This window comes from Heptranchias perlo, chromosome 11 (assembly GCF_035084215.1).
Source record: "Heptranchias perlo isolate sHepPer1 chromosome 11, sHepPer1.hap1, whole genome shotgun sequence".
Lineage (NCBI taxonomy): Eukaryota > Metazoa > Chordata > Chondrichthyes > Hexanchiformes > Hexanchidae > Heptranchias > Heptranchias perlo.
The window spans coordinates 57,687,193-57,714,957 of NC_090335.1; the positions used below are offsets into that span (position 1 = coordinate 57,687,193).

At 39.4% G+C, this 27,765-nt stretch overlaps 2 protein-coding genes across 7 annotated transcripts in view; one reads left to right on the forward strand and one right to left on the reverse strand.

The window, feature by feature from the left end:
- Positions 1-27,765, reverse strand: part of cmss1 (cms1 ribosomal small subunit homolog) — a 283,142-nt gene that overhangs the window by 121,330 nt on the left and 134,047 nt on the right. For 5 of the 6 annotated variants that reach the window (XM_067993132.1, XM_067993131.1, XM_067993130.1 and 2 more), the window contains exon 2: positions 25,221-25,295. The gene's annotated coding sequence lies outside the window, so the exon portion shown is untranslated. Of the gene's footprint in view, positions 1-6,714; positions 6,791-25,220; positions 25,296-27,765 lie in introns of all 6 variants that reach the window. The other variant, XM_067993126.1, reaches the window with a different exon arrangement.
- The window catches only part of filip1l (filamin A interacting protein 1-like), a 106,479-nt gene continuing 103,352 nt past the window's right edge, over positions 24,639-27,765 (forward strand). The window contains exons 1-2 of the mRNA XM_067993124.1: positions 24,639-24,908; positions 26,797-26,970. Of these exons, the coding sequence (XP_067849225.1) occupies positions 24,645-24,908; positions 26,797-26,970 (438 nt within the window). The 5' untranslated portion in view covers positions 24,639-24,644. The remainder of the gene's footprint in view (positions 24,909-26,796; positions 26,971-27,765) is intronic.

Genomic DNA, 27,765 nt, shown 5'->3' on the forward strand with positions numbered 1-27,765 from the left:
AGGATTTCGAGGTACAGGTTCACAGAACATTAAAGGCAACACCTCAGGTTGATAAGGCTGTTTAAAAAAAAAGCTAACAGAATTCTAGGTTTTATCTCACTAGCTATAGAATATAAAATCCAAGAGGCAATGATGAGCCTAAAAAAACCTTAAGACCGCAGTTGGAGTACTGTATGCAGTATTGGCCTCCACGCTATAAAAAGGACTTTGTGGCTTTAGAGAGGGTACAATGGAGATTCACTAGGATGTTGTATGGTATAAGGAAATACAAAGAAAGTCTTGAAAATGTGGGTCTTTTTCATTAGAACAAAACAGATTATGGGGCAATGCAATAGAAATTTTTCAAATTATGAAAGGTATGATAGGTTATATAGAAGCACACTGTTTCCAATAGTTGAGGGGTCAATAAAGGGGGTCATGGATGCAAGATTAAATGTAAGAGATTTAGAACAGAGGGCAGGAGAAATTTCTTGTAAGGCTATGGAATTCACTTCCAGGGTTAGCAGTTGAGGCAGAAACTATGTCAACATTCGAGATTAATTTGGATAGGCGGATGAAGGAAAAGGATTTGAAGGGTATGTGAACAGTAAATGTGATTAGAACTATTTGCCTGTGGAGGGTTATCTCTTATTTTTAATCTTGCATCTGGTTGGGCCGAGTGGCCTGTTTCCTTGTTGTAACTTCTATGTCCTGGCTCACATAACCTGGTGGTTAGTATGCCAAGGAAGAAGCATACTTGCTTCTTGAAGGACGAAGTGGGCCCCACGAGGGGGCAGGGAGGGAGGTTCAGTCTGGGATTGTGGCCTGTAAAATCCAGCCTGCTTAAAAAGGGGTTACTGGAGGGCACACAAAGAGATTCGGTACCCAACCTGGAATAGACAAATTGCACTTGACGTTCCATACGGTGTGTCAATGTAGGTGCCTGAGATGCTACCTTAATGGTGTAAGTGCCTGCCAACCCCATGCTAATAAGGCACCCTCTCCCAGAAGGGTCAGTGCTGGAGGTAACCAGCAGGCATCATCCCAGCATGTGTCAATATTGTGGCCCACAGAATTTCAAGTGCTAAATTTATAAAAATTTGGCACTTTGAAGATAAAGCCCATCAACAGTAATCTGCAGTACTTTAGCAGACATTTAATTTGATGTATTAATTTCTCTCATTTAAACTGTTCGCATTGTCAGGCTTAGTGTTACTCGCAGCTACCTTGATGAACATACTTTTTAAAACATGCACATACTTTATTTAAACAGTAACAAAAATGTCGATGGCAAAATGATTCCATATTAGTGAATTCTTAGGTTGGGGAATGGAACATTTTTACAATTTAACAGCATAGATGTCAGGCACAACATAAGACAGATGGAGGGTAAAGCGGGTAGAAATTCGTTTGGGCCCGTTTTCAGACCCAGACTTGGCGCTGCGCATGGATTGCGTGCCCCAACTTAGAGGTTGAAAGCCGACCGAAATTGGGCTTGAAGCCTCATTAATATTTTAGACGCAAGCTGCCGGCACCTGTTGCACCTTCACGAGCAGCTCATGTATTTGAACAGCATGAATATTGGGCCGTTTGCTTTGCCGGCAGCAGCCCAAAAGGAAGTCCCAGGAGGGAAGTTGGAGCAGGCAACGAGGGGCGGGGGAGGTGCGCTTGCACAAACTGTGGAGTCAGGGGAATAATCCTGCTCTTCCTGGCAGGACAGGAAGATGTTAACAAAAAGGTCTCCCCTCACTACACTAGTGTGAATTATTATACTCCACACCAGTCATCCTTCTGGCCTCTCTGAATGAGATTGCCATTTTAGTGCCAATTAGTGTTGAATTATGGGCAGTGTGTGCTGGGAACTCATGCTTACTAGGGACTCATTTCAATTAGCACCTTTGCAGCCAAAAAAGACTTGCTTCCCATCAATCTGGGCTAAATTCAAATCCAAGTATTATGCCTTAACCCGCTGCACCACCTAATCTCAAACAGCATGATGTTTATGGGTGCATTCACGCCATATGTTTACTATTGGTGTAAAGCATTTTCAACTTCACACCAATACTAAACTTGGGTAGGATAAATAGGATGTTAAGGTTCATACTGACTCCGTGGTGAAGTGGACTTAAACTCCTCCTCCAAGAAGTCTCATTCCTGTTTGCTCCCATGTCAGGTCAAACGGTAACTCCAAGTTTAGGTTGCATTTACACTATCATAGTAGATGCGGCACAGATGCATTCGGCCCATCGTGCCTATGTCGGCTCTTTGAAAGAGCTATCCAATTAGTTCCACTCCCCTGCTTTTTCCCCATAGCCCTGTAATTTTTTTCCCTTCACGTATTTATCCAATTCCCTTTTGAAAGTTATTAATGAATCTGTTCCACCACCCTTTCAGGCAGTGAATTCCAGATCATAACAACTCACTAAAAAATGTCTCCTCATGTCACCTCTTAAATTACCTTAAATCCATGTCCTCTGGTTGCCCCCTCCTTCTGCCACTGGAAACAGATTTTCCTTATTTACTCTATCAAAACCGTTCATGATTTTGAACACCTCTATCAAATCTCCTCTTAACCTTCTCTGCTCTAAGGATAACAACCCCAGCTTCTCCACATAACTGAAGTCCCTCATCCCTGGTACCATTCTGGTAATTCTCTTCTGCACCCTCTCTAAGGCCTTGACATCTTTCCTAAAGTGTGATGCCCAGAATTGAACACAATACTCCAGCTGAGGCCTAACCAGTGTTTTATAAATATTTAGCATAACTTCCTTGCTTTTGTACTCTATGCCTCTATTTATAAAGCCAAGGATTCCATATGCTTTTTTAACAGCATTCTCAATTTGTCCTGCCACCTTTAAGGATTTGTGTACAAATCTCTCTGTTCCTGCACCCCCTTTAAAATTGTACCATTAGTTTATATTGCCTCTCCTCGTTCGTCCTACCAAAATGTGTCACTTCACACTTCTTTGCATTAAATTTAATCTGCCATGTGCCTGCCCATTTCACCAGTCTGTCTATGTCCTCCTGAAGTCTGTTACTATCTTCCACTTTGTTTACTACATTTCCAAGTTTCGTGTCATCTGCAAACATGGAAATTATACCCTCTATATCCAAGTCCAGGTCATTAATATATATCAAAAAGAGCAGTGGTCTTAATACCGACCGATGTATACTTCTCTCCAGTCTGATAAACAGCTGTTCACCGCTACTCTATGCTTCCTATCCCTTAGCCAATTTTGTATCCATGTTGTCACTGTCCCTTTAATCCCATAGGCTTTAAGTTTGCTAACAAGTCTACTGTGTGGTACTTTATCAAATGTCCTTTGAAAGTCAATATACACAACATCAACTGCACTACCCTCATCAAAGCTCTCCGTTACTTCATCAAAAGAACTCAATCAAGTTAGTCAAATACAATTTTCCAAGTGCCAATTAATTTTGTCCTGGATTATTATCTCTAAAAGTTTCCCCACCACCGACATTAGGCTGACCCGGCCTGTAACTGCCGGGTTTATCCCTCTCCCTTTTTATGAACAGGGGTGTAGCATTTGCAATTCTCCAGTCCTCTGGCATCACTCCCATATCTAAGAAGGATTGGAAGATTGTGGCCAGAGCCTCTGCAATTTCCACCTTTACTTCCCTCAGTAACGTAGGATGCATCCCATCTGGACCGGGTGACTTTTCTATTTTGAGTACTGCCAACCTCTTAAGTATCTCTTCTTTATCTATTTTTATCTTCTCCAATATCGCTACTACCAACTGCTTTACAGCTACAATGGCAGCATTGTCTTCTCTAGTGAAGACCGATGCGAAGTATTCGTTTATTACCTCAGCCATACCCTCTGCCTTATAATGCACTGAAGTGCTGATATGCAGCAAAACCGCTTCACACCTCTCGAGTAAATTCACTCTAAAATGTATATATATGGATAGTGAAATTATTATGACAATGAAGATCCTGTATCTGAATTCATGGTTTCCAAAAATGGGTGAATGAAGCCATGATCAAATCAATTCCAAGCTACCAACCAAAGTTGCTGCTCACAGGAATAGAATTGGGGTGAAGAGTGGCATATTTTAGTAGCTTTCCAAAGTTTTTTTGAATAGGTAACAGTTACTTCCTTAATGCAGTCAAATATAACAATATCACAAAGCTGTGATAGTTATATTTTACAATGATAAGGCAGATATAAAAAATCATGCAAGTAACTGTTACCTATTTAAAAAGCATCAGGGAAAGCTACAGATATTTTTTTAAAATGCCATTCTTCACCCCAATTTATGGCTCTGTGAGTGGCAAGAACTAGGGTCAAAGAACATAGGTCAGTTGTGCACTATATCTACCAGAATTCATGTTTCTAGTCCTCAATGTCAGCAACCAAGAAGCTTACATCTTCTAAACTAATCATGTTAGAACTGTGGCCTTTAATGTAGAAATAAGGTACATCAGCTTCATTATATCCATGGACTTTTTCTTCCATTGTCAGGCACTTCAGTTTTAACAAGGATCAGATTTCATGGCCCATCTTAAGTGGTTTGTACTGTACTAGATAATTTAAATGTTGTCATAATGAATTGCACTTTCTATACATACTCCACAAACAGAATATCACACAGATGTTACCTTTTTTTTATTCATTCATGGGATGTGGGCATCGCTGGCAAAGCTAGCATTTATTGCCCATCCCTAACTGTCCTTGAGAAGGTGGTGGTGAGCTGCCTTCTTGAACCGCTGCAGTCAGTGTGGTGAAGGTACTCCCACAGTGCTGTTAGGTAGGGAGTTCCAGGATTTTGACCCAGCGACAATGAATGAACAGCAACATATTTCCAAGTCAGGATTGTATGTGACTTGGAGGGGAATGTGCAGGTGGTGGTGTTCCCACGCGCCTGCTGTCCTTGTCCTTCTTGGGGGTAGAGGTTGCAGGTTTGGGAGGTGCTGTCGAAGCAGCCTTGGTGAGTTGCTGCAGTGCATCGCGTAGATGGTACACACTGCAGAAAATCTATAGGCTTAAAAATGATGTCACTTTTAAATACCAGTGGTGGGGGGAGTGAATATTTAAGGTGGTGGATGGGGTGCCAATCAAGCGGGCTGTTTTGTCTTGGATGGTGTCAAGCTTCTTGCGTGTTGTTGGAGCTGCACTCTTTCAGGCAAGTGGAGGGTATTCCATCACACTCCTGACTTGTGACTAGTAGATAGTGGAAAGGCTTTGGGGAGTCAGGAGGTGAGTCACTTGTCGCAGAATACCCAGCCTCTGACCCGCCCTTGTAGCCACAGTATTTACGTGACTGGTCCAGTTAAGTTTCTGGTCAATGGTGACCCCCAAGATGTTGATGGTGGGGGATTCGGCGATGGTAATGCCGTTGAATGTCAAGGGGAGGTGATTAGACTCTCTCTTGTTGGAGATGGTCATTGCCTGGCATTTGTGTGGCACGAATGTTACTTGCCACTTATCAGCCCAAGCCTGGATGTTGTCCAGGTCTTGCTGCAAGCAGGCATGGACTGCTTCATTATCTGCGGGGCTGCGAACGGAAGAGAACGCTGTGCAATCATCAGCAACATCCCCACTTCTGACCTTATGATGGAGGGAAGGTCATTGATGAAGCCGCTGAAGATGGTTGGGTCTAGGACACTGCCCTGAGGAACTCCTGCAGCGATGTCCCGGGGCTGAGATGACTGGCCTCAAACAACCACTGCCATCTTCCTTGCAATGCTATAGTGCAAACTAGCACAATCATTTATGTTGTCCTGGAAGCATTTAGTTCAAACCTACAATTGTATAGCTCCGTGCCAGGGATGCAGTTTTTTTTAAAAAGGGAAATGGATTAGCAGGCGCAAACGCAATAAATCCAGAGAAACTGAAAACAGTTAATTCTCTCCTCATTCACATATATTTAATGGCTGCCTTATAAAACTGTTTTTCCCATTAATGGATTGCATGCCACGAACAAAACTTCCTTTCAGAAAATCTATAGGCTTAAAAATGATGTCACTTTTAAATACCATAATCTGAAAAGCAATTGCACATGTGAATCACCACAAGGCAAATCAAGGGCTACAGCTACCGTAAAATCCAATGTATAAGTTGCTTTCCAATTTTACAATCATCACTTAATTAAAATACTATAACCTCGGCAACATTAGCGAAAAAATGTTTAATGCTTAATGTTACAGAACATTCCGTTATCCGTTATTTTAATGCAAGCATTAACTCATTTTAAATGGATTAGTGCCTCTGTTAAAATAGTGAACAGAGGAATGTCATGTGAAAGCGTTCAACATTTGTCCATTAATATCACCAACAGCAATTTCTAGGCTTATTAGTCTTGCCACTATAGAAATTATGCCTATATATTGAGAGAGCATGAAAATGCAACTTATATACCAGATGCAGCAACAATATCCAGTAAAATGTTAAGAGATCAAAAGAAAAATCCCAAATGCTGGAGATATATAGCAAGATAGTCAGCATCTGAAAAAGTGTTTCTTTCAGATGCTGACGAGCCAGCTTTTTTGTTTTGCTCTGGCAAAATGTAAAATGTTTATTAACAACACTAAACAACAGACTAGTTCTAACTTTGCAGTAAGCAAAAAATGAACTGATAAACACATTCATCAATTAGTTCCAAAAGGTTGACAAAACAAATGCGACACCATGAAGCACTTTGAGACATTACTCTTGCCTGTATATAACATTGCTATACATACCACAGAAGAAGTTAACTACAGACAAGTACTTATCTGTTAGGTTCTCTCCTCTGGACTCTGAATTTGTTTCCTTCATTTTAGATCATCTTGATTTATAGGTCTTTTCTGTGAACGAAGAGGAATCCTTTCTGTGGGTTTGCTCCACAAACAAGGAACAATGTGGTTAGTTTCCCCCTTCTCCCTCTCCTTGAGTACTATTTGGTGGAGATTTTAAAAAACTGAAGAGGTCTGAGATGATATTTACCTGGACAAATGGCTTTTCTGTTAAATTATGACAATAATATATTTCAACACAAATACAATAAGTAATGTTAGGTGTCAGAGAATACTAATTTTAGGAATGGTTAAATGCCAACATTATCAGACATATTTTGATTCAAACATGCCTACTTGGGTACTTCTTTCTTCAGGTGCTCTTTGTGCAGAAGATCTGGTTTATTTCAGAATAAATTTGTGTCAGATGCCATCTCATGTTGGTATTGCCAATACTGGATGTTTTGTAATCATGGCTGTTCTCGTCATTTGGGAATTGTTGATATAACATATCAACCTTTATCGTTTTGGTTTAAATGATTTCAACCTTATTTTGACTTAAGAAAGTCTTTAAATAAATGTTTTTAACAAAAAGGTTACAATTCATCACAGCCTTAATGTATTATGACATCATCATGATCAGAAACTATTCTCTGGCAAAATACATAACATCTGCAAATCTGAATATTGTAAAATCAAATTACAGAACATATTGAATAATTAAGTATTTCTTTATTTCACAATAGTTATGGTATACATTAACAAAGTTGTATTAAAAGATCTTTACTGCAAAAATCTAACAACTTCATTTGAAGAGAGTCCTCATTTTACACACACACTCGCTCACTCACTCGCTTTGAAGAGAGTCCTCATTTTACACACACATTCGCTCGCTCACTCACTCACTCCCTTGACACCAGGTTGGGCTGGACATCCTTTTCAGACTATTTAGGTAGCTGTGTGGGAAGTGCACGAGCAGCACAGGGTACCTTCACTCCATACTTCCCACCATTATCGTAGCTGAGATTGGGAATCCATGGTATGTGAAATTGTGAATGCAAATTTAAATCCTTCCAATTCTTGATACTGAGCCCTGGTGCTCCAATTTGCTGATCACAGCAGTAGTATGGTGATGCAAATACCTAGATAACAACAATTCTACTCAACCCCATCCGTTATTCTTCATTCATAAATTGTCAAAGAGTTGTAAGATTTATCTAATGAGTATGCATACACCTAAAAACAGTGCCTAGTTTCATTCAACTTTATATCTGCTACATATTACTTACTAATGCTTAATCATTTTTTATTACCATCATGATGACTGTATAGTAATTGGTTGTATTCTGAACTCCTTGATCCTAGATTGTAACAAAAATCATCCCAGCAATAATCAGTTACCACAAAAATTATGAAGAGCACACACAATGAGCACTGGAATATTAAGTTTATTTAACTGGAAATGACCTAACTCATGAGTGTCTTCTTCATGCATGGACAAATGTGTATGTTCTTTTTGGATAACAAGTAGTGACAGACAGATCTGTGCTAAATGCAATGCGAAGTTCCATTTTTGGTGTGCTTAAAATAAAATAGAGTGTTTTGTGATATCTCAAGGAAGTGTTACTTTATATGAATTGTCTTTTGTTTAAAAACCACAGTCTGTTATTTATGCTGGCTTGGGAGAGAAATAAAGAAAAATCAATGTGTAACTGTTGAATACTACTTCAATCCCTTAAGTACAGAAGGCCATATAAAACTGACAAATAAAGTCACACCTAAAGTACAACTACCTTCCTCACTCAGAACTAAATTAAGACAGTATTCCAGTAATACATTGACTATCCTCTATTTGTATGACATAACAATAGTATTTTCCTTTAATTTTAATGAAGTCATTATAAACTTGAAAGGCACCTTCATGCTTAGGCTTGTGAGCCAGTTTTCACATCTCTTCAAAATGTTTGGCTGCCACCTTAACCCCCACCCCACCATGGGGAATTAGGTCAAAAAAGCTAAAGCAATAGTGGAAAAAAAATGGCAATAAAAAGTAAAAATACTGTTGGCGAATATAAGTTTCATATAGCACATATCCTTTCATCTCTAGGAGCTGTTGTCAAATCCTGTCTGGATTGATGGGCTGAAAAAACTTTATCTCTGCATGTATGAAATGAGGCTTGGGCAATATCAGCCCAGCTCCTACAGTGTGTGAAACCATAATGATGACTGATGTGGGAGATAGAAATGCCAGTTGCAGCTAAAGGTGCTGAACTTGAAGCAGATTAAATGTAGCTTTTCACTTCATTAAACTGGTCTACTATCTCACATCATCATACTTGATGTGGTCATGGAATGCCAAAAGTATCGAAATGATCCATTCCTCGGGATAAAGATAAATTAAGCATAGTCACAAGTGTGACATGATATATTGCAGTTATTTAACATAAGAGACTTATTTAACATGGAGTGCTTATGGGATCACTCATCAGATAGTCCACTTACAACAATAAATGGGCCTTGAACTTGTTATTAAGGCAAGATTTCCAGATCTTGAAATCAAATCGCTCCCTGTTTCAAATATTAAGATTTGTTGTGATGCCTTAATGTCCCAGTTCCACTGTAAACTTACCATACCAAATCAAGATAACTCTGCTAAACTGCTATTGCTCTACAGTTTGGAATTGGTTGGGGCAAGGTAGAGCAGCCAGTGCAAAGCTTGCTTTTTAAACTTTCATTTTTTTATGTTGAAAAATCAAAACTTCAGAAAAGAGCCTGTGAGATGGTTAGCATTTTCATCGAGTTACATTGAAACTACAGCACAGAAACCGGTCATTCGGCCCAACTGGTCTATGCTGGCATTTGTTCTCCACATGAGCCTCCTCCCACCCTACTTCATCTAACCCTATGAGCATATCCTTCTATTCCTTTCCCCCTCATGTGATTATCTAGCTTCCCCTTAAATGTATCTATGTTATTTGCCTCAACTATTCCTAATGGTAGTGTGTTCCACATTCTTACCACTCTTTGAGTAAAGGACTTTCTCCTGAATTTCCTATTGGATTTATTGTTATCTATTTTATATTTGGATCTATTTTATATTTATGACCTCTATTTTTGGACTACCCCACAAATGGAAACATTTTCTCTACGTCTACCCTATCAAACCCTTTTATTATCTTAAAGGCCTCTATCAGGTCACCCTCAGCTTTCTCTTTTCTGGAGAAAAAAGCTCCAGCGTGTCCAGCCTTTCCTGATAAGTATATCCTCTCAGTTCTGGTATCATCCTTGTGAACCTTTTGTGCAACCTCTCCAATGCCTCTATATCCTTTCTATAGTATGGAGACCAGAACTGTGCACAGTACTCCAAATGTGGTCTAACCAAGGTTCTATACAAGTTTAACATAACTTCTCTGCTTTTCAATTCTATCCTTCTAGAAATGAACCCCAGTGCTTGATTTGCCTTTTTTATGGCATTATTAACCTGGGTCACAATTTGTGTATCTGTACCCCTAGATCCCTTTGTTCCTCTATCCCATTCAGACTCTGTCCCATGTGGCCTCTTTATTCTTCCTACCAAAATGCACCACCTCACACTTATTTATATTGAAATTCATTTGCCAATTGCACGCCACTGCAAGTTTATTAATGTCCTCTTGCATTTTGACGCATTCCTTCTTTGTATTAACTACGATTTGGTGTCATCTGCAAATTTTGAAATTGTACTTGCAATTCCCAAATCCAAATCATTAATGTAAATTGTAAACAACAGTGGTCCCAGCACCGATCCCTGTGGTACAACACCTTTTGCCAGTCTGAGTAGCTACTCTGTTTTCTGTTTTGTAGCTAACTTGCTACCCATTCTGCTACCTGTCCCCCGACTTCACATGCTCTGACTTCAGTCATGAGTCTACAATGCAGTACCTTATTGAAGGCCTATTGAAAATCCAAATATATTACATCTACTACATTACCCTTGTCTACTCTTTCTTACTTCTTCAAAGAATTTAATAAGGTTGGTCAAGCATAACTTTCCCTTCTGAAATCTGTGCTGACTATTATATTTTCATTTTCTAGATGTTTTTCTATTACATCTTTGAGTGAAGATTCCATTATCTTTCCTACCATTGACATTAAGCTAATTGGTCTATCTCCCTTTTTAAATTTGGGAACAACATTAGCTGTCTACCAGTCCTCTGGCACTATTCCCTTTTCTAATGAATTTTTATATATATGTAATAGTGCCTCTGCTATTTCCTCCCTAACTTCTTTTAATATTTGTGGTTGCAACCCATCCGGACCAGGGGATTTATCCTCTGTAAGTTTGATTACTTTATCAATTATCTCCTCCCCTTCTATCTTAAATGTTTTTATATCTTTCAACATTAGAACTCTCACTGGTGTCAGAAGGCGAGGAGCTGTCTTTCACGTGTATTTATTACAAATGCACAGAGCTCATAAGTTTCAGCTCGGCTCACTTCTCAGTCAGAAGATTGTGGGTCCAAGCTCCATTCCAGGACCTGATCACATAATCTAGGTTGACACCTCAGTGCAGTACTGAGGGTGTGCGCCATTGTCAGAGATGCTGTACTGAGAGAGTGCTGCACAATAGAAGGTGCTGTCTTTCAAATGAGACATTAAACCAAGTTTCTTCTGCCTGTTCAGGTGGACATAATAGATCCTATGGCACTACTTCATATAAGACTAGGGAGTTCCCCCAGTGTTCAAGCCAACATTTATCTTCCAACCAACACCAGCAAAACAGATTAACTGGTTGTTCATCCCAATGCCGTTTGTGGGATTTTGCTCTGTGCAAATTGGATGCATACAAAAGGGTGACTACAGTTTAAAAGTAATTTATTGGCTCTGAAGCTGTAAAGGATTTGGAGATATCCTTAGGATATAAAAGGTGTGATATAAATCTGGTCATTTGATTCACCAGTCAAATGCATTGAACGGCTTTAAGTTCCTGTATTTGCACGGTAGATACGAACAAAATTCGGCACAGAAAGTTAGTGCTTGTCCATTTAAGTCTAAGAACCCTTTTTAATGGCGTGATAAGTGTTAATTACTGCCAGTCAACCTCTCTGGCACCTTCTTTCTATCTTTTTCTTTCTTGCCTGACTTAACAGAAATGCAAAGATGTATCAGCGACTACCCACTTGTAAAACTAAAAGCTAATGGCCCAGAATTTGCTGTCAAAATAACAGTGAGGCTAACAGCGCTCACCGTTATTTATGTGCAAATTGCACAGCAACTTCAGGCGAGGATAGATACGAAGTTAAACGCGGAAATCCGGAAGTTGCTGTCCAAGATGCGCCGCTCCGCCGTTAGCTTCGCGAAAATGGCCTCTCGCTGTCTGACCTACCATTCAAATGCATTGAACGACATGAAGTTCCTGTATTTGCACGGTAGATATGAACTAAACTTGCCACAGGAAGTTAGGGCTTGTCCATTTCAGTCTAAGTACCCTTTTTAACGATGTGATAAGTGTTAATTACTGCCAGTCAACCTCTCTGGCACTGAAAATTAACTGTTACAAGTGTTGAGTCTCATTCCTCAAATTAATTTTTTTTTTAAAAACTTTTTTCTTTGTCTCTTTTATCTCTCTCTCTCTCAATTCAACCTTTCTTTCCCTCTCCTTATTTTGCTTTCTGTACCTGAATTGACATTGAATTCACTATTCTAACTTACACTTCCATGTTCAGACTCTCTGCTGTTCATTTAACAATCCTTCAATTTGATTGGTTAAGGAGATACTCAGTTGCTTGCCCTGTTCACTCAGATCCCAGATGCCCTGTAGATGGCGCTGCGTTGTTTCCCTCTAACACTTCCAGCAACTTGCGGTGCAAAATATCATGGAGATTAAACGGACAAGGGTCAGTCTAACTAACAGTGAGTACGGTTCGTTGACCAGCGACAGCAAATTCCGGGCCATTGTTGCCATAACATTACGTGCAACATAAATGCAACCAGTTACCGCAACATAACATTACATCCCCCTCCCTGGTCACGGTCACAGGCTGAACTAGACTGTTCACAACTTCGGCTTTCTATTTGACCCTGAGCTGAGTTTCTGACCCCATATCCTCTCCATCACAAAACTGCCTATTTCCACCTCCATAACATCGACCGTCTCCCAATCTGCCTCAACCAACCTGCTGCTGAAACGCTCAACCATGCTTTTGTTACCTCCAGACTCAACTATTCCAATGCTCTTCTGGCCAGCCACCCACCCATCATCCATCCTCCGTAAATGAGTTCATCCAAAACTCTGCTGCCTGCATGCTAACCCACACCAAGTCCCACTCATCCATCACCCGTGTTTGCTGGCGTACATTGGCTCCCGGTCCAGCAATGCCTCAAATTTAAAATTCTCATTGTTGTGTTCAAATCCCTTCCTGGTCTCGCCCTTACCCATCTCTGTAACTTCATCCAGTCCTACTGCCCTCAGAAAACACTGTGTTCATCCAACTCCAACTTTCTACGCATCCCCCACTCCCTTTGCTCCACCATTGGCTGCCATGCCTTCAGCTGTCTAGGCCCTGAGCTCTGGAATTCCCTCCCTAAATCTTTACACCTCTCCCTCCTCCTTTAATACCCTCCTTAAAACCTACGTCTTTGACCAAGCTTTTAGTCACCCCCCCATAATATCCCCATCTTTGGCTTGGTGTCGATTTTTGCCTGGAAAAGGTTCAAAGGAGGGCCACTAGATTAAAAGCTAGTTTAAAGACCCTTGGTCATCACAAAAGGCTCAGGGATCTGGGTTTTTTTACTCTGGAAATGTGCAGACTTTGGGGAGACTTGACTGAAGTATTTAAAATGATGAAGAAACTAGACTGTGTACATGTGGACAGATTATTTGAATTAGATAAGCTAAGCAGAACATGGGAACATGCATTTCAGTTACATAAGCATAGAACTAGGTTAGAAGTCAGAAGGATTTTCTTTTCCCAGAGGGTCACTGACATTTGGAATAAGTTGCCGGCTCAGGAAGTGGATGCAGATTCAATGCAAACACTCAAAAGGGAGCTGCACAAGTTCCTGGAGGTTGATATCGTGGAGTACAAAAGGTAGGTGGGATGTTGGGTAGAGTACCTTGTGGTCATTGTTTATCTCTTGGAACTCGTTTTTGATCACCTTCAGGAGTCGGAGAGGAATTACCCCAATTCATTTTTCTGTTTTTTTCGTCTCTCCCAGATTATATGGCCGCTGATAGGTGGGGAGCACTGGTTGAATGAGGCAGACTTGATGGATCAGCTGGCCTTTTTCTATCCGTCTTTTTAGTATGTGCATATGTTCGTATTAGAGGCAAAGAATACAAAAGCAGTGAGATAATGTTGAACGTGTACAAGGCCTCAGTTAGGCTGCAGTTGGGGTATAGTCCCCACCATTTATAGCAGGAGTGTTGGTGTTAATGCGTTGCCTGGTGGATGGTAAAACCAAAAAAGTATCCAACATATTTTTAAAAAACAGACAATCTCCATTTAGCAACTGCCTCTCCTGCTTGTTAGCAGTTGCATCCAGAATCTAATACTAAGGTAATTACACTTTAACGAGGTGCAAGCAGCTGTTTGAACCTTCTTGAAGACCTGCCCTTGGCTGAAATCAGCACAATCTTTTAAATCAGGTCAGTACAATACAGGGAAATAACAAGGGGTGAACAGCTGACTGAAATTACTTGGAAGTCCCAACTTTGGCTGAAATCAGCAGAGCCTTTAAATGGGTAAGTACTTATTGAACTGCCTGAAATAGTCGGCGTGCTTAATATGTTACAAGCGGCGTCATTGTAATTGACTCCTATGGTCTCGCAAACGGTTAGCGTCATTTGCCCGATATAGGCGACTGCCAATGCTAAGCGTGGACGGTTTATGTGGTGGGGAGTGTACTGTGTACAGTTTTGGGCACGTTATTATAGGAAGGATATGAAAGTAATGGAAAACGTGCAATGTAGGTTCATTAGGATAGTATCAGGAATGGGGGATTACAGCCATGAAGAGCAACTTCAGAAGTTGGGCTTTTTCACTTGAGTTGAGGCTAAAAGATGACCTGAGAGAAGTCTTTAAGATTATGAAGAGTTATAATAAAATTGTGACAGATTGTTTCCACTGGTCAGTGAGATGGTAATAAGATGGTGGAAATTTCAGATAATCACAAGAATTAAAATGGAGGTGGAAAAGTTTTTTTTTACAAATGGTTAGAAGGTGGAATCCTCTGCCACAAAACATTACTAAAGCAGAGTCCATAAATTCTTTTATAAGTTAGATAGTTGGTTGAAAAAGAAAAACATTAAAGGATATAGGGAGCAAGCAGGAGAGTGGAATTAGATTAGGTGGCTCAGGTAAATAAAAATACCAGCATACATTTGATGGGCCTAATGGCCGTTTTTTGTGCTGTAACATTCTATGATCGCCATGATTCAACCCTGGCTGGTTGCTGACAGGTAATTTTTCTTTGGTCACACAGCAGCACAGAAACCAGAATGTTCCATGGAGGATTTAATTATCTCTGTCCATATTTATCCCTATAACCTTCAACCCCATTCCTAACCAAATGTCAGTCCAGCTCTTTTCGTGAAGTAGTTAATGATCACTTCATTAAATGCTTTTGCTGAATGTCTTTGAGCAAAGGCTTTGGTACTGAGAGCAGCTTAAGCAAAGTGCTGGGTCTGTCAGGCAACAAATATCACAAAAGAGAGTAAATCATAAAAGTTACAACATGCCAAAAACTATAAAATGTTTTAAATGTGTTGATCTAAACAAAACTGTTAAGCGTATCTGTTGGATAGACTACAAGGCTACAGAAATTGCAGGTCTGGGAAAACACAAAGAACTTGGAAAAACATTAAGAACTTGGAAACACAGTCAGGTGGCTCTTATATCTTAATCAGACCCACAAGTATTTCTTACAACATTAGTCTCTGATCCACAATTTATATAGCATCAGTCTATCTAACAATTAAACTTGCTATGCAATTTATTCAATAATAAAACAGAGCATGCTTAAAATCCTATTTTCTGGTGCTAAACAGCTCATTTAGCTTATAGCTAATCTGAATTGAATATGCAAGCGTACTTTAAGTTTGGATGAATTTTCTGTTCATTCAGATAAAGGGAATGCAACATCATTCCATTTCTTGCAATTGATATCTGTATTGAGAACATCTAAATCAAGCTTACAGTGTTGAAGCTCCTTCTACGTTGAACACCTCCTCCCCGCAGCTCAGTGGATAAATGGGCCATAGGATGAAGGTCCTGAGCCACTCAAGTACAAATCAGGTTCAAACTCTGGTACGTGCTTGCTACAAATTTCAGATCTGCACCGGATATTCTCGGGTTCAGCATCACTGGTCTCCCTCCGTAAGCAGACCCTATGTCTCTTGCAATCGGGAGTTTACCTTTGCTACCCAATTTCTAGTGATACGATAGCATGACTGTAATGATGAAAACTCTTGTGTTATGTGAATTGGATACTGTAATCTTGCACGTGCCACGTGTTTCTCTTACTTTCCAAAAGGCAGACTGATGAACACTGGCGATAGAAGGCAAATTGTAAATCAACAAGCTGAGTTATTTTACAAATATATGTACGAATAGAGTGACATTTATAATGAAATTTAACCTCTTTCATAACACACCACATAACAGAAAATAACTGTCCCTGTTAGCAAAGCTAAATGTTCTTCTCTGAAGCTGGTCAGCATTAAGCTTAAGGAAAAAACTTTCTCTTGCTGGTCTGAGCAGCTCTTGCAAACTCCCACTGCAGGCTGTGTATTTTCTTATGTAGCTGGACGTAAAGCCAAAAGCTTGACCTGACCCTCTCTCAGCTCTGAGCCAAGGGATTGGGCTGTCAAGCTGCCAATCAATCAAATTTAACCCAATCATAATATCTTAATATGAATTACCTGAAATTCCAAAACATGACAGTGCTGAATCAACCAATTGCAACTAGAGTTAATCTGAGTGCACCCCCTCCCACAGTCAAGACTTCATGGTCCTAATCATTATCAAGTGATTCCTTCTGGAAGTGCAGGTTTGTGTGGATGCTGAGTGGACACTGTGAGGAATCCTGTGGTTGAATAGTCTGCTGACTGTGCAGGCTCACATATAATGGAAAAGAGACTTGTATTTATTATTATTATGCCACATCTCTTAGAAAATGTCTCAAAATATTTGCATATAATAAATGGCACTGAAGTGACTCTACTTGAGCAATATACCAGAGGTACGTCACCATAGTCCAGCATAAACCGCTGCCTTTAAGACAGGAGAGATAAGGAAAGTAAATGGAAGAAAAATTGGAGGAGAAAAAAGAAGAAAAAACTCCTTCTACACAGCGTTAACAATAACAGCTTTTATATTATTTATATAAGGCCCATACTGGTTAACATACTAGAATTATTAAGCATGCGGGCAAAGAAGAAAATTTATCCCCCCCTTATCTCTCCTCTCCTGAAAACAGTGATTTATGCTGGGGTATGGTGAAGGACCTCTGGTACATTGCCTAAATACAGAGTCACTGCCCTTTAAAGTAGTTCATTCATTGTACGTATATGCTTTGATATGCTTTCCAGGTCTTCCCAGCCACCAGCCTCAGCAAATTGTGGCAAGTTTGCTTTTGGTTTGGAACAGACTTTGTAGGTCTTTGCATCAGGAACTGGTGCCACTAACATTGGTCTTGTGCTCTATAAAAACTGTTAATATAGAGTATGGTAGTGCAATGGTTAAGCTACTGGACCAGCAATTCAGAGGCTTGGACGAATAATCCAGAGAACATGAGTTCAAATCTCAACATGGCAGTTTGAGAATCTGAATTCAGTTTTTAAAAATCTGGTAATTAATAAGCTAGCATCAGTAAAAAAGTGACCATGAAGCTATCGGATTCTCGTAAAAACTCAACTGGTTCACCAATGTCCTTTAGGAAAGGAAATCTACTGTCCTTACCCGGTATGGCCTATATGTGACTCCAGTCCTATACCAGTGTGGTTAGACTCCTAACTGTCCTCTGCAGTGGCCTAGCAAGCCACTCAGTTGTATCAAACTGCTACAAAGTACAAGCATAAAGCTGGATGGACTAGTGAGCACCTTCAACGCACGGACTGCAGCGGTTCAAGGCGGCTGCCCACCACCACCTCCTCAGGGTAGCTAGAGATAAGCAATAAATGCCGGCCTTGATAGCGACGCCCACATCCTGAGAATTAATTTTTTTAAATATAGCTTCACCCCAACTTCCAAGAAACATCATCTCCTGCAGCAGAAACATTTTCATTTCCTAAGGCTTTCACTCTATCAGACTGCTAAATTTTAAACCATCTCAAGAAGTGAGATCTGCTGTTTTACCAAATCACCACAAGTTTATATTAAGTTTATAAGATTAAGGAGTATTATCAATGAGGTGTTTAAGGTGATTAAAGAATTTGATAGGGTAGATGGAGAAAAACTATTTCCTCTGGTGGGTGAGTCCAGAACAAGGGGGCATAAGCTTAAAATTAGAGCTAGGCCATTCAGGGGTGATAATAGGAAGCACTTCTTCAAACAAAGGGTAGTGGAAATCTGGAACCCTCTCCCCCAAAAAACTGTTGAGGCTGGGTCAATTGAAAATTTCAAAACCGTGATTGATAGATTTTTGTTAGGCAGGGGTATTAAGGGACATGGAACCAAGGCGGATAAATGGAGTTGAGGTACAGATCAGCCATGATCATTGAACGGCGGAACAGGCTCGAGGGGCTGAACGGCCTATTCCTGTTCCTAAGTCTAATTTTTCTTCTTCCATGCAAGCAAGTGTAAACCTTTACATGACTAGCTAAATGTTAATTGTCATGTGAGTGACGTTATGCTTAGCCCATATTATGAAAATATTAGCATATCAATAGCCTGGCCTTTTGAGTTAATCCTTTAATCCTTCCCTATCTATTTTGCATTTTGTTTTATTTATTTTCGTACAAAACATCTGCTTTTTTTCTCATTTTCTTGAATTAGTGACTGGTCTTTTTTCTTTAAATATAAGCCTGCATAATATCATACCTTTGACTGACTGCCTATGATAACATCAAAGGGTGTACAATGTAGCAAAGTTAGCCATTGACAGCTAATTTTGCAACAACTAAGGGGAAAATCTGCACGCAAAAAACTATATACAGCATTAAAACAAATTCACCAGAAATTAGTAATGTTGCAATTCACCAAACAGTAAAATAATCAAATAGGCAGCTTGAAATGGAAAACCTCCTACTGTGATTTGGATGCTGTGCATTCTATTGAATATGAAGTCATTCCACAAACAGAACAAGTTCAAACTGTAGCTAATTAATGTGTCACATTGTTTATGTCAAGAAGGAGAAATGATCCAGAATGCAAACCACTGTGACTGCAGAATAATCAAAATGAGGTCAGCTGGTCCTAAAAACTGTAAAGTATCAGGTTTAGGCTCTGTACTATACTACAAACGCATTATTTCAGGGGCTCTACAGTCGACTTCAGTGAATATATTGGTAAAAATGCCCACCTGAACATTAGTCCAAGTCTTAATAAAGCTCCTGTAAAATTACAAGAATTATTAGATTGCCTATTGTAGGTATGGTCTTTCTCCTTCTTTAGAAGATATTTACCTGCTTCAAACAAATAGGATATTGCTGTAATCTCACAGCAGGCTGGCAGAGAATTCACCGGAAACATCCTCCCTTGAAGAAATTTACATCCTATAAATCTCCCAATCTGCTGAAATTAAGACCTCTTTCTGGGGCACACCCTTAATTACTTGCCCAAAGGTATCAGCAGAGACCCCCCCACCCCCAATTACACATACAGCAAAATATGCGATCCTCAATCATCACATTGCACAGGTAGTGTCATCCATTTATTGAAAAAAAGTTGACATGAGTACAAAATACAAAATTCTGCTTTGTATTCACCTCTACATTTTTGATAAACAGGAGGAAATTTCACCCCGAGCAAAAGCAAGGAAACGAAACAGTGAACATTAAAATAGCTCCGGCCACACCAGGTCAGAAAGAGGTAAAAGAGAGCTGGCTGGGAGCTTTATATGAAGTGCTTAAACTTCTTTCAAAGTATAAGGAAGACCATGCTTACAGCATTTGATTTAACAATTTTCCTCATTTGTTCAATCCATCCTAAACAAGATCACCAATGATGTGGAGATGCCGGTGATGGACTGGGGTTGACAAATGTAAGGAATCTTACAACACCAGGTTATAGTCCAACTGTTTTATTTGAAAGTCACAAGCTTTCGAAGGCTTTCTTTTTCATCAAGGACATTCAGCCACCGATCTTCGGGTAAGCGTTCTCCAAGGCGGCCTTCGAGACACACGACAACGCAAAATCGTCGAGCAGAAATTGATAGCCAAGTTCCGCACCCATGAGGACGGCCTCAACCGGGATCTTGGGTTCATGTCACGCTACACGTAACCCCACCAGCGAAAAAAAGTTATCTGTTTTTAATACAATGGGTCATTCTCTGTCTTTCTCTTCCTTTCGCATGTTTCTCTCTCTCTCTCTCTCTCTGTCTTTTGTTCTGGCCGTTTGTGTATTCGGTGGTCCTGTAGGTAACATCTCTCTGTCTGAACACTTTGATTGCCTTGACAACGGGCAGTTGGAAAGATTATCTGTAATCACCAGGTATTGTTCTCTGACTATAAATGCGGCAACCTTCCATGGAATCCGAATCCTACACTCACCTGACGAAGGAGAAAGCCTCCGAAAGCTTGTGATTTTCAAATAAAACAGTTGGACTATAACCTGGTGTTGTAAGATTCCTTACAAGATCACCAATGACAGCCTCTGTGACTGAAGCCAAAGCACATTTGCTCTCGAACTCTCTGTGATGTTCAATATGGCTTATCTCCATCCACATTCACCATTTCTATACTGGACATGATTCCAATCTTACCTATTCTTACATAGCCATTACATCTCCAGAAAAAGCTTCAACTCTCATCCCCACATGGTCACCTCAAAAGTGCCCCAAGGTTCCATTCCTTGTTCTCCTCCTTTTATCATTGAAAGAAGAATTTTTACAGGACAGGGGACCATTCAGACCATCATGCCTGTGCTGATTCTCTGAAAGAACTATCCACTTATTTCTTGTCTAGTTGCTGCGTCTCAAAGGCAATATCCACAGGCTTGGGGCAGTTTCCACGTGCATGCTGTCGACACCCCATTCTACCTTTCCACCACCACACTTGATTCCAGGATCACCTCTGATTGCCTATCTGACATCAAAGTCATGGATGAGCCAGAATGTTTCCCAATTGAGAATTGGGGAAACCATAGTCATCTTATTTGGCTCCTGCTAAAACCTTTCTCCCAACTCCATCCCCATTCCTAACTGCTTGCTTAAGCTGAACTAGACAACATGCAAACTCAAAGGGCTCAATTTTGAAATGGTAGCAGGTTGGCAGTGGGGGTGGGGGGGGGGGTGAAGGTGCATGTGGCTTCCTAGTCCCCAATGCACTGAATTTAAAACTTTATCTTTGTTTACAAATCCCTCCATGGTCTTGCCCTCTCTGCAGTCTCATGCAGCCCCGCTATCCTCTTACTGTGCATACTGCACAACTCCAACTTCTGACACTCCTCTTTTGGAAGCACAGCCTTCATCCATCTCAGTGGTACTGTCTGGAACTCTCTCGCTGAACCTCTTCACTTTGTTACTTCTCTCACAGTCTTGAAAAGCCTCCTCAAAATCCAACTTTCCAATTGTACCTTTTTACATCACACCTACTTGGTGTTTGTGTTCTCCTGTGTAAGTACAGTGGGATATTTCAGTACATTAACAATGCTATGTAACGTAAGTTGACATTGTTCAATCTCCACATATAAGTAGAGGCAAACTAAGGTAGTACAAAATTGGCATGTAGAATTCTGAGGAACTTACATCTTCAGATTGGCTCGGAGTGCAGTAGCATTAAAATGCTCATCACCTGAGCAATCAAGCCAACAGTAAAAACTCCAGGCTGATATCAGGAGCCCTATCAGGTTTGGTATTTTCCCCCATTCGTCAAATTGCTCCCTTCAAGGCAACAGCTCAAGGTGCGGTATAATTTAATTGGCACTGACCATTCCTCATTTGTGACCCTGGACAGTGAATATTAAAAAGCTATTTAACTAGCTAGTGTCTGCGTTCATATTGTGTTCTAGAAGCTCTGCTAATTATGAAGTCGCTTCATTTGTTTGTTTAAATGCTCACCATGATTTTTTTAACTGTAGGTGTATGAAAGGGAAAAAATCTGCAGGGCTATGGGGAAAGAACAGGGGAATGGAACTAATTGGATAGCTCTTTCAAAGAGCCGGCACAGGCACGATGGGCCAAATGGCCTCCTCCTGTGCTGTACCTACTATGAAACTGGGAGCATCACAGCCAGATTAACTCGGTTCTCCCAGTGTGTCCACACCGATCCATTGCTAGCAGGGTTAATGCATAATGGTCAGGAAAATAAAATACAGGCTGATTTTCTCCCTCTTCAGTCTGAATTACAGCACTAGTATTGTCCCGAGTTGAGATTAACGAATTCAGCATAGAACTGTGATGTAGAAATTCATAAAAGATACAACACAGAAACAGGCCATTCGGCCCAACCAGTCCATGTCAGTGTTTACCCTTCATGCAAGGAAATAGTTCTCATCACATTTATCCACTCTATTTCCATACCTCATCAACCCCTTTTCCTTGACTTTCATGGGGCATTTACACACAATAGTGGTACTTAACAGTGGAGATATCTTCCACTTAACCAAATGAAAATGTTTTAAAAGGTGCAGTTGTTCAGTCTTATACAAATTTAAACAAATCGGGTGAAATACTAATAAACTTAATAGAATGGGCTTTTTTGGTATCTATTTGAAATGGTCAGTGTATCTATAGCCAGTGCATGTATGCTATTATATGGTAAATAGTTCAATGGGACAGCCCTACTACTAACTTGTCCAAGTTCTTCTCACTAATCTTATACCAACTTTATCTCAAAAGCTCTGGCTCTATGAGAAGAGCATCGAACAAACTACTAGTTTATATGTAGGTGAGGGGCAGAGATGGACAGATTCAGATTGGCAGAGTTGGGGGAAAAAGCAGCACTGCTTCTTTTTTGTTTGTATTAACAACATTTCCATGTCCCACTGTTGAAATGTATATGCCGTTAATATTGACAAATACTGAAACGGTCAGGGGTGGAATCGTTGGGCCCAATGTTTTCACCCCCAGAATAAAAGCAAATTATATTAGTTATGGATGAAGATTAAAGACATAACATTAAATATAAACTAAAGTTTTAAATGTATTAGTACCAAACCAAAATAAAGAGGTTAATATTATACTTTTATTCTGGATGAGTCATCCAAGTAGGCAATTAAGAGTTTTCAACCATATCTTCAATCACATTAGTTGCTGCAGTGGAAGAAAACAGAAACTGAACTCGATAGTATAAAACTGAATTCTCCGCTAATACATTTGGAGCTCTTCAATGGGCATAGACAACTTTGTACAGCTATGCAATTTTAACTTTTACTCCGTTGATCAAACTATGAAGTTAGCAGAACAAATTAAGCGATTGATGAGTGTTTAGGATTCTTAATTTTCACCTAGTTTTTTTGTTAATTTAAATCCAGAAATTACGTTCAGGAGAAAATCAGCAGTGTGGGAGGGAGGGGAGGGGGGAGATGAATGCTACATTTTCCAGAAACAAGTTAGCTAGTCTATTAATATTGTGGTGAAAATATATATTTTTTAAAAAGTAATTAGCAAATTGATCTAGAAATTTAGCAATAAAAATGGCTAGGGCTGAGACATACTTTTGGAGCAACTTTTACCCTGCATCTAACTATCTTATACCTAAAAGATGTTGATACTTGTATGCAAAATGGAAACTGCTCCATTCCATATCACTTATGTCCCTCATCTTGATAGATATGAAACAGTCATAAAAAATCCAGAAAGTTATTCATTAAAAACTTAAAACAAGGAGGCTTATGAATGCCTACGGTTTAAAACAATGGAGAAATGTATCAGTTCATGTCCAGTATAAACAGACTATTTCTCAATAAATCTGAAGTAAAACAAAACAATCATTGATGAATGTCATCATATCACACATTGAAACTTGTTATTGTTGTCTGCTGGCACTAAAATGGACCAAGTTAAGAATAAAATCTGCACATAAACTTGAGACTACTGAAGATAGCCAAAGATAGCAGGGATCAATTTCAATAGAGCATTGTTATTCTGGTTTGCAACAGAGTCTGAAAAACTAGAATAATTTTTTTTAATCCAATGTTATATTTAGTAAAGCAGACCCTCGAAATAACTGATTTTTATTCTGGTGCTTTGCTGTGGGAAACAATTGGCAAATCTTTTGAAAGTCCAATAAACTTCATTTTGATTTAAGAATGGTTGGGTGGGGAGAAGCAAAAGAAGTTACTTGATCCTTATGGATAGTATAGGTTGTGAACACTAAGGGAATTTATTATGTTGTGTAGACCATTCAGTGGCTGTGACATCATGAAATATGCCTTCCAACCTATATGTAGCAGAGGAGATCTTGTAAATGTCTCACATTCATACTTGGAGAAATATAATAAAAGGAGAACAGAATGGGGTGTGGAATGGAATAAATCGAAATCTGGAAGCTCTTTGTGAACTCTTCTGGGCACCAAACTGTTATCCAGATCCCAACTGAAAAAAAGGTGGACTGCCAATTTGATTTGTAGTGGTGGTCAAAAACCTTTTTTGTTTTGTTTCCGCTTTAGGTATCAATAGTTTTAAAATAGTAAAAATATTTAATTACCTTAAATTGAGACTGCTCCATTTACTGGCAGTGATTCGTTTAGAGTTTAGATCTTGCTAACTGTTGCAATTAGAATATTGATGACTTATATAACTTCACTTAAAAAAACAACTGTGTTTTAAACTGTTTCAGTTGGAAATGCGCTCAAGAAGCAACAGCCTGGAAAGCTCATCCAAAAATAAAAGGTTGCATCAAAGAGCAAGGCCACGTCATCGAAATTCTGAAAGGGACGAGTTATACTCAGGAGCAACTAAAATGAACACTCGAAGAGAAAGAAAGTATATGGAAGAGACGGGGACTGTTTTGCGAAACCATAAAACAAAGACATCATCCAAAAAACATGAAGATCTTTCTCGAGATGACCTGTTGTTCCTGCTCAGTGTACTTGAAGGTGAATTAGAGGTTGGTAATCTGTTTTACCTGCATCATTTCAAAAGGGTTGATCTGAGAACAAATGCTTTATTTGTCACTAATTTGATTGAGTTGTGTAAAAGAAGCAAGAGACAAGATTAAGGATAGGTTGAGGCAGTGATTATATGAGAATAATTTCATGGTGGGTTTAGATGAAGAGATAAACCACAAGAGAAAAGATCAAGCAGCTTATCATCATCAGGACCCCAAAATTTAACATTATTTTCAGTGTGATCACTTCTGTCTACACATTTAAACATCTAAGCAGCTATGGCAGTTGGAATGTTGAAAATTAAGTCTCACCTGCTGTTGCCTTAGGTCTGTGAGCTGCTGTCTGTAGAAGGCTTCCCTCCACGCGGGTGGGTGTGATGGTCAATACTGCAAGACAAAGTACACAATTCAGTTAATAGGTGACGATGTTCATAGTAAAGGATTAGTGCTACAATATTGTATTGACATACTGAAGTGTGAACAACATGAAAGGGGAGTTGAAATTTAAATTCATCAAGCTTTCCATTTATTAGCTCTAGAACAAAATTAATTACAAGCTTTTTTTGACAAAAGCTGTTTATTATTATTGATTTCAACAAATTAGGGGTAACTATTTTTAGTGGAAAGAAATTTCCAAAGGTGGTTTCTTAAGGTATATACTTTCACATATACAGGATATATTAAAATTTGACATATGAATTCCTTCTTAGGACTGTGCCACAAAGTTTCAGGGCAGAACTTGCACAATGTATAAGTCAGAAACACAGCTAGTTAAAAAAAAAATTGCAAATTTGCCAAAAAAAAGCCTCGTACCAAAATTAGGCCTACTTTTTCGGAGCTGTATCTGAGAACATCACTGTTCGTTTACACATTTCCCCCAGCTAGGTTAAACTGGCCATCTGCCTTGTAATAAGCCTGCAGTGCCCACATCAACATAATTTAGAACATAGCCACCTAATTCAGAAAATAAGAAAGATTTGAATGAGAGGGAACCATTTGGTCCATCAAACCCATTCTTTCCACAGTACACACGTGACTATCTCCTTCACAAACTCTCCCCACCCAAGATCATTATTCTTTTTCCTAACCCCTGCGAATTTATTAATATCTCTGAGATTATAAATTTTCTTTCTCACTAGGTGTTAATCTTTTTTGAAAGATTGACGCAGAATTAAACACCATTTCTGGTAGTTTTTTTTTAAGCTTTGGTTGGTTGTTTTAGCCACCATTTAACTGCCCGTGCCTCATTTTACCAATTTCTGTTTTTCTCAGTTTCTGAGTTTTTAAATGATATTTTGTGTATTATTTTCTTCTCAATTCCTGCCAACTTGAGTCCATGAACAAGCCTATGTAAGTTGTACAAAAATTTGCTCTACAGAAATACTGTTTTCAATTCTGGACATTTTCCTACAGGGAATAGAACTAAATTTAATCCAGAAATTCCAAACCACAGTGTCAAGGAAAGAAAAAAAAAGGCTAGCAGGACTGAAAAACAAAAGAATGGAGTACGCACTGGGATCAATAGAGCAAATGTACCAGTTGCACTGCAATATAAATTGATCATTATGTTTTAAGACAGCTCAAAAATGGTTTTGCAACCATGGGACAGTTCAACATTTAGCCCAAATTTGCATCGGCCTATCCCACTCCCTAAAATGAGAAATAAACACAATTTCTGAAGGTGTTTCAAATGATGAATCTCATTCATCTCATCTGACAGTAATGCTTAATTTTACATTATAATGGAAGAGAATTTATTTTCATATTAGCAAGCTTATCCCTAATACATGTCAATACATAACAAAAGCTTCTTCAATGTACAGTATTCTCCATAAATCAACAGGTGACACAGTATGCTAGTGCTTCATGTTGTGTGGATTTGTTTTAGGCCCAAGACGAAGTTATAACTGTGCTAAAAGCGGAGAAAATTGACTTGGCACTTCTGGAAGCACAGTATGGCTTTGTTATGCCACAGAAGGTACTACAAGCTCTCCAACGGGACACAATCCAAGCAAAAACAGACTCACTGCAGGAGGACATCTATGAAAAACCAATGGTCGAGGTATGTGGTTTATATAATGCAACCTATAAAGTTTTGCTAGTGAGCTCAAATTAGACACCAATTTATAAGTAAAAGGCCGGTACTTTCACTGTAATAAACTTTAACATGAAACTTTGTAATCCCTTCCTCTCTCCCTCTCCCCAAACCAAATAAGCAAAGCACTTGAATCCTAACCAGGGATCATGAGTTTTGTGTCCTCTACATGCCAGGTTGCTATTTTCATTGGCAAATCCCATCAACTCTTAGCCTAGCAATTGGATACAGTACAAAATGGAAGTGAAGTACTCAATCTACAGGGAGATAGGAACGAACAGACACCACCCTATTAAATGGTGTTTGCTGCCAATCATAGAGCATAATTAAAACTAGCCTAAACTAGAAGTCTAAAGCCAGACCACCCTCTGCTTGTGATATAGGTAGCGAATGACATCACTGGAGAAAACATTTTTTTTTCCAAAACCCATTATGCCCTCTATATTGCCGCTATTTATTTTTCTTTTATGGCTAGTTAGACAAGAACAAGCATAAACACCAGGGTGGCAGAAAGTATAGTGCAACAATGTGATATGTCCCAACAAGATAAAAATACTGCAGTTTCTAAAACTTTAGTAACTTCTAAAAGCTGGAAGTTACATATCCCATATAGTCGTGCATACCATGGTTTGCTACAGCCTACTTCAATGTGGGCATGGGTCATTCCTAATTCGAACCCTATGTACTTTGCATAATAAATTGTCTTTTCTAGATCTAGGAAGGGAGAAGATTTTGAAATAGGAACTTTGAAAACAAGGTATT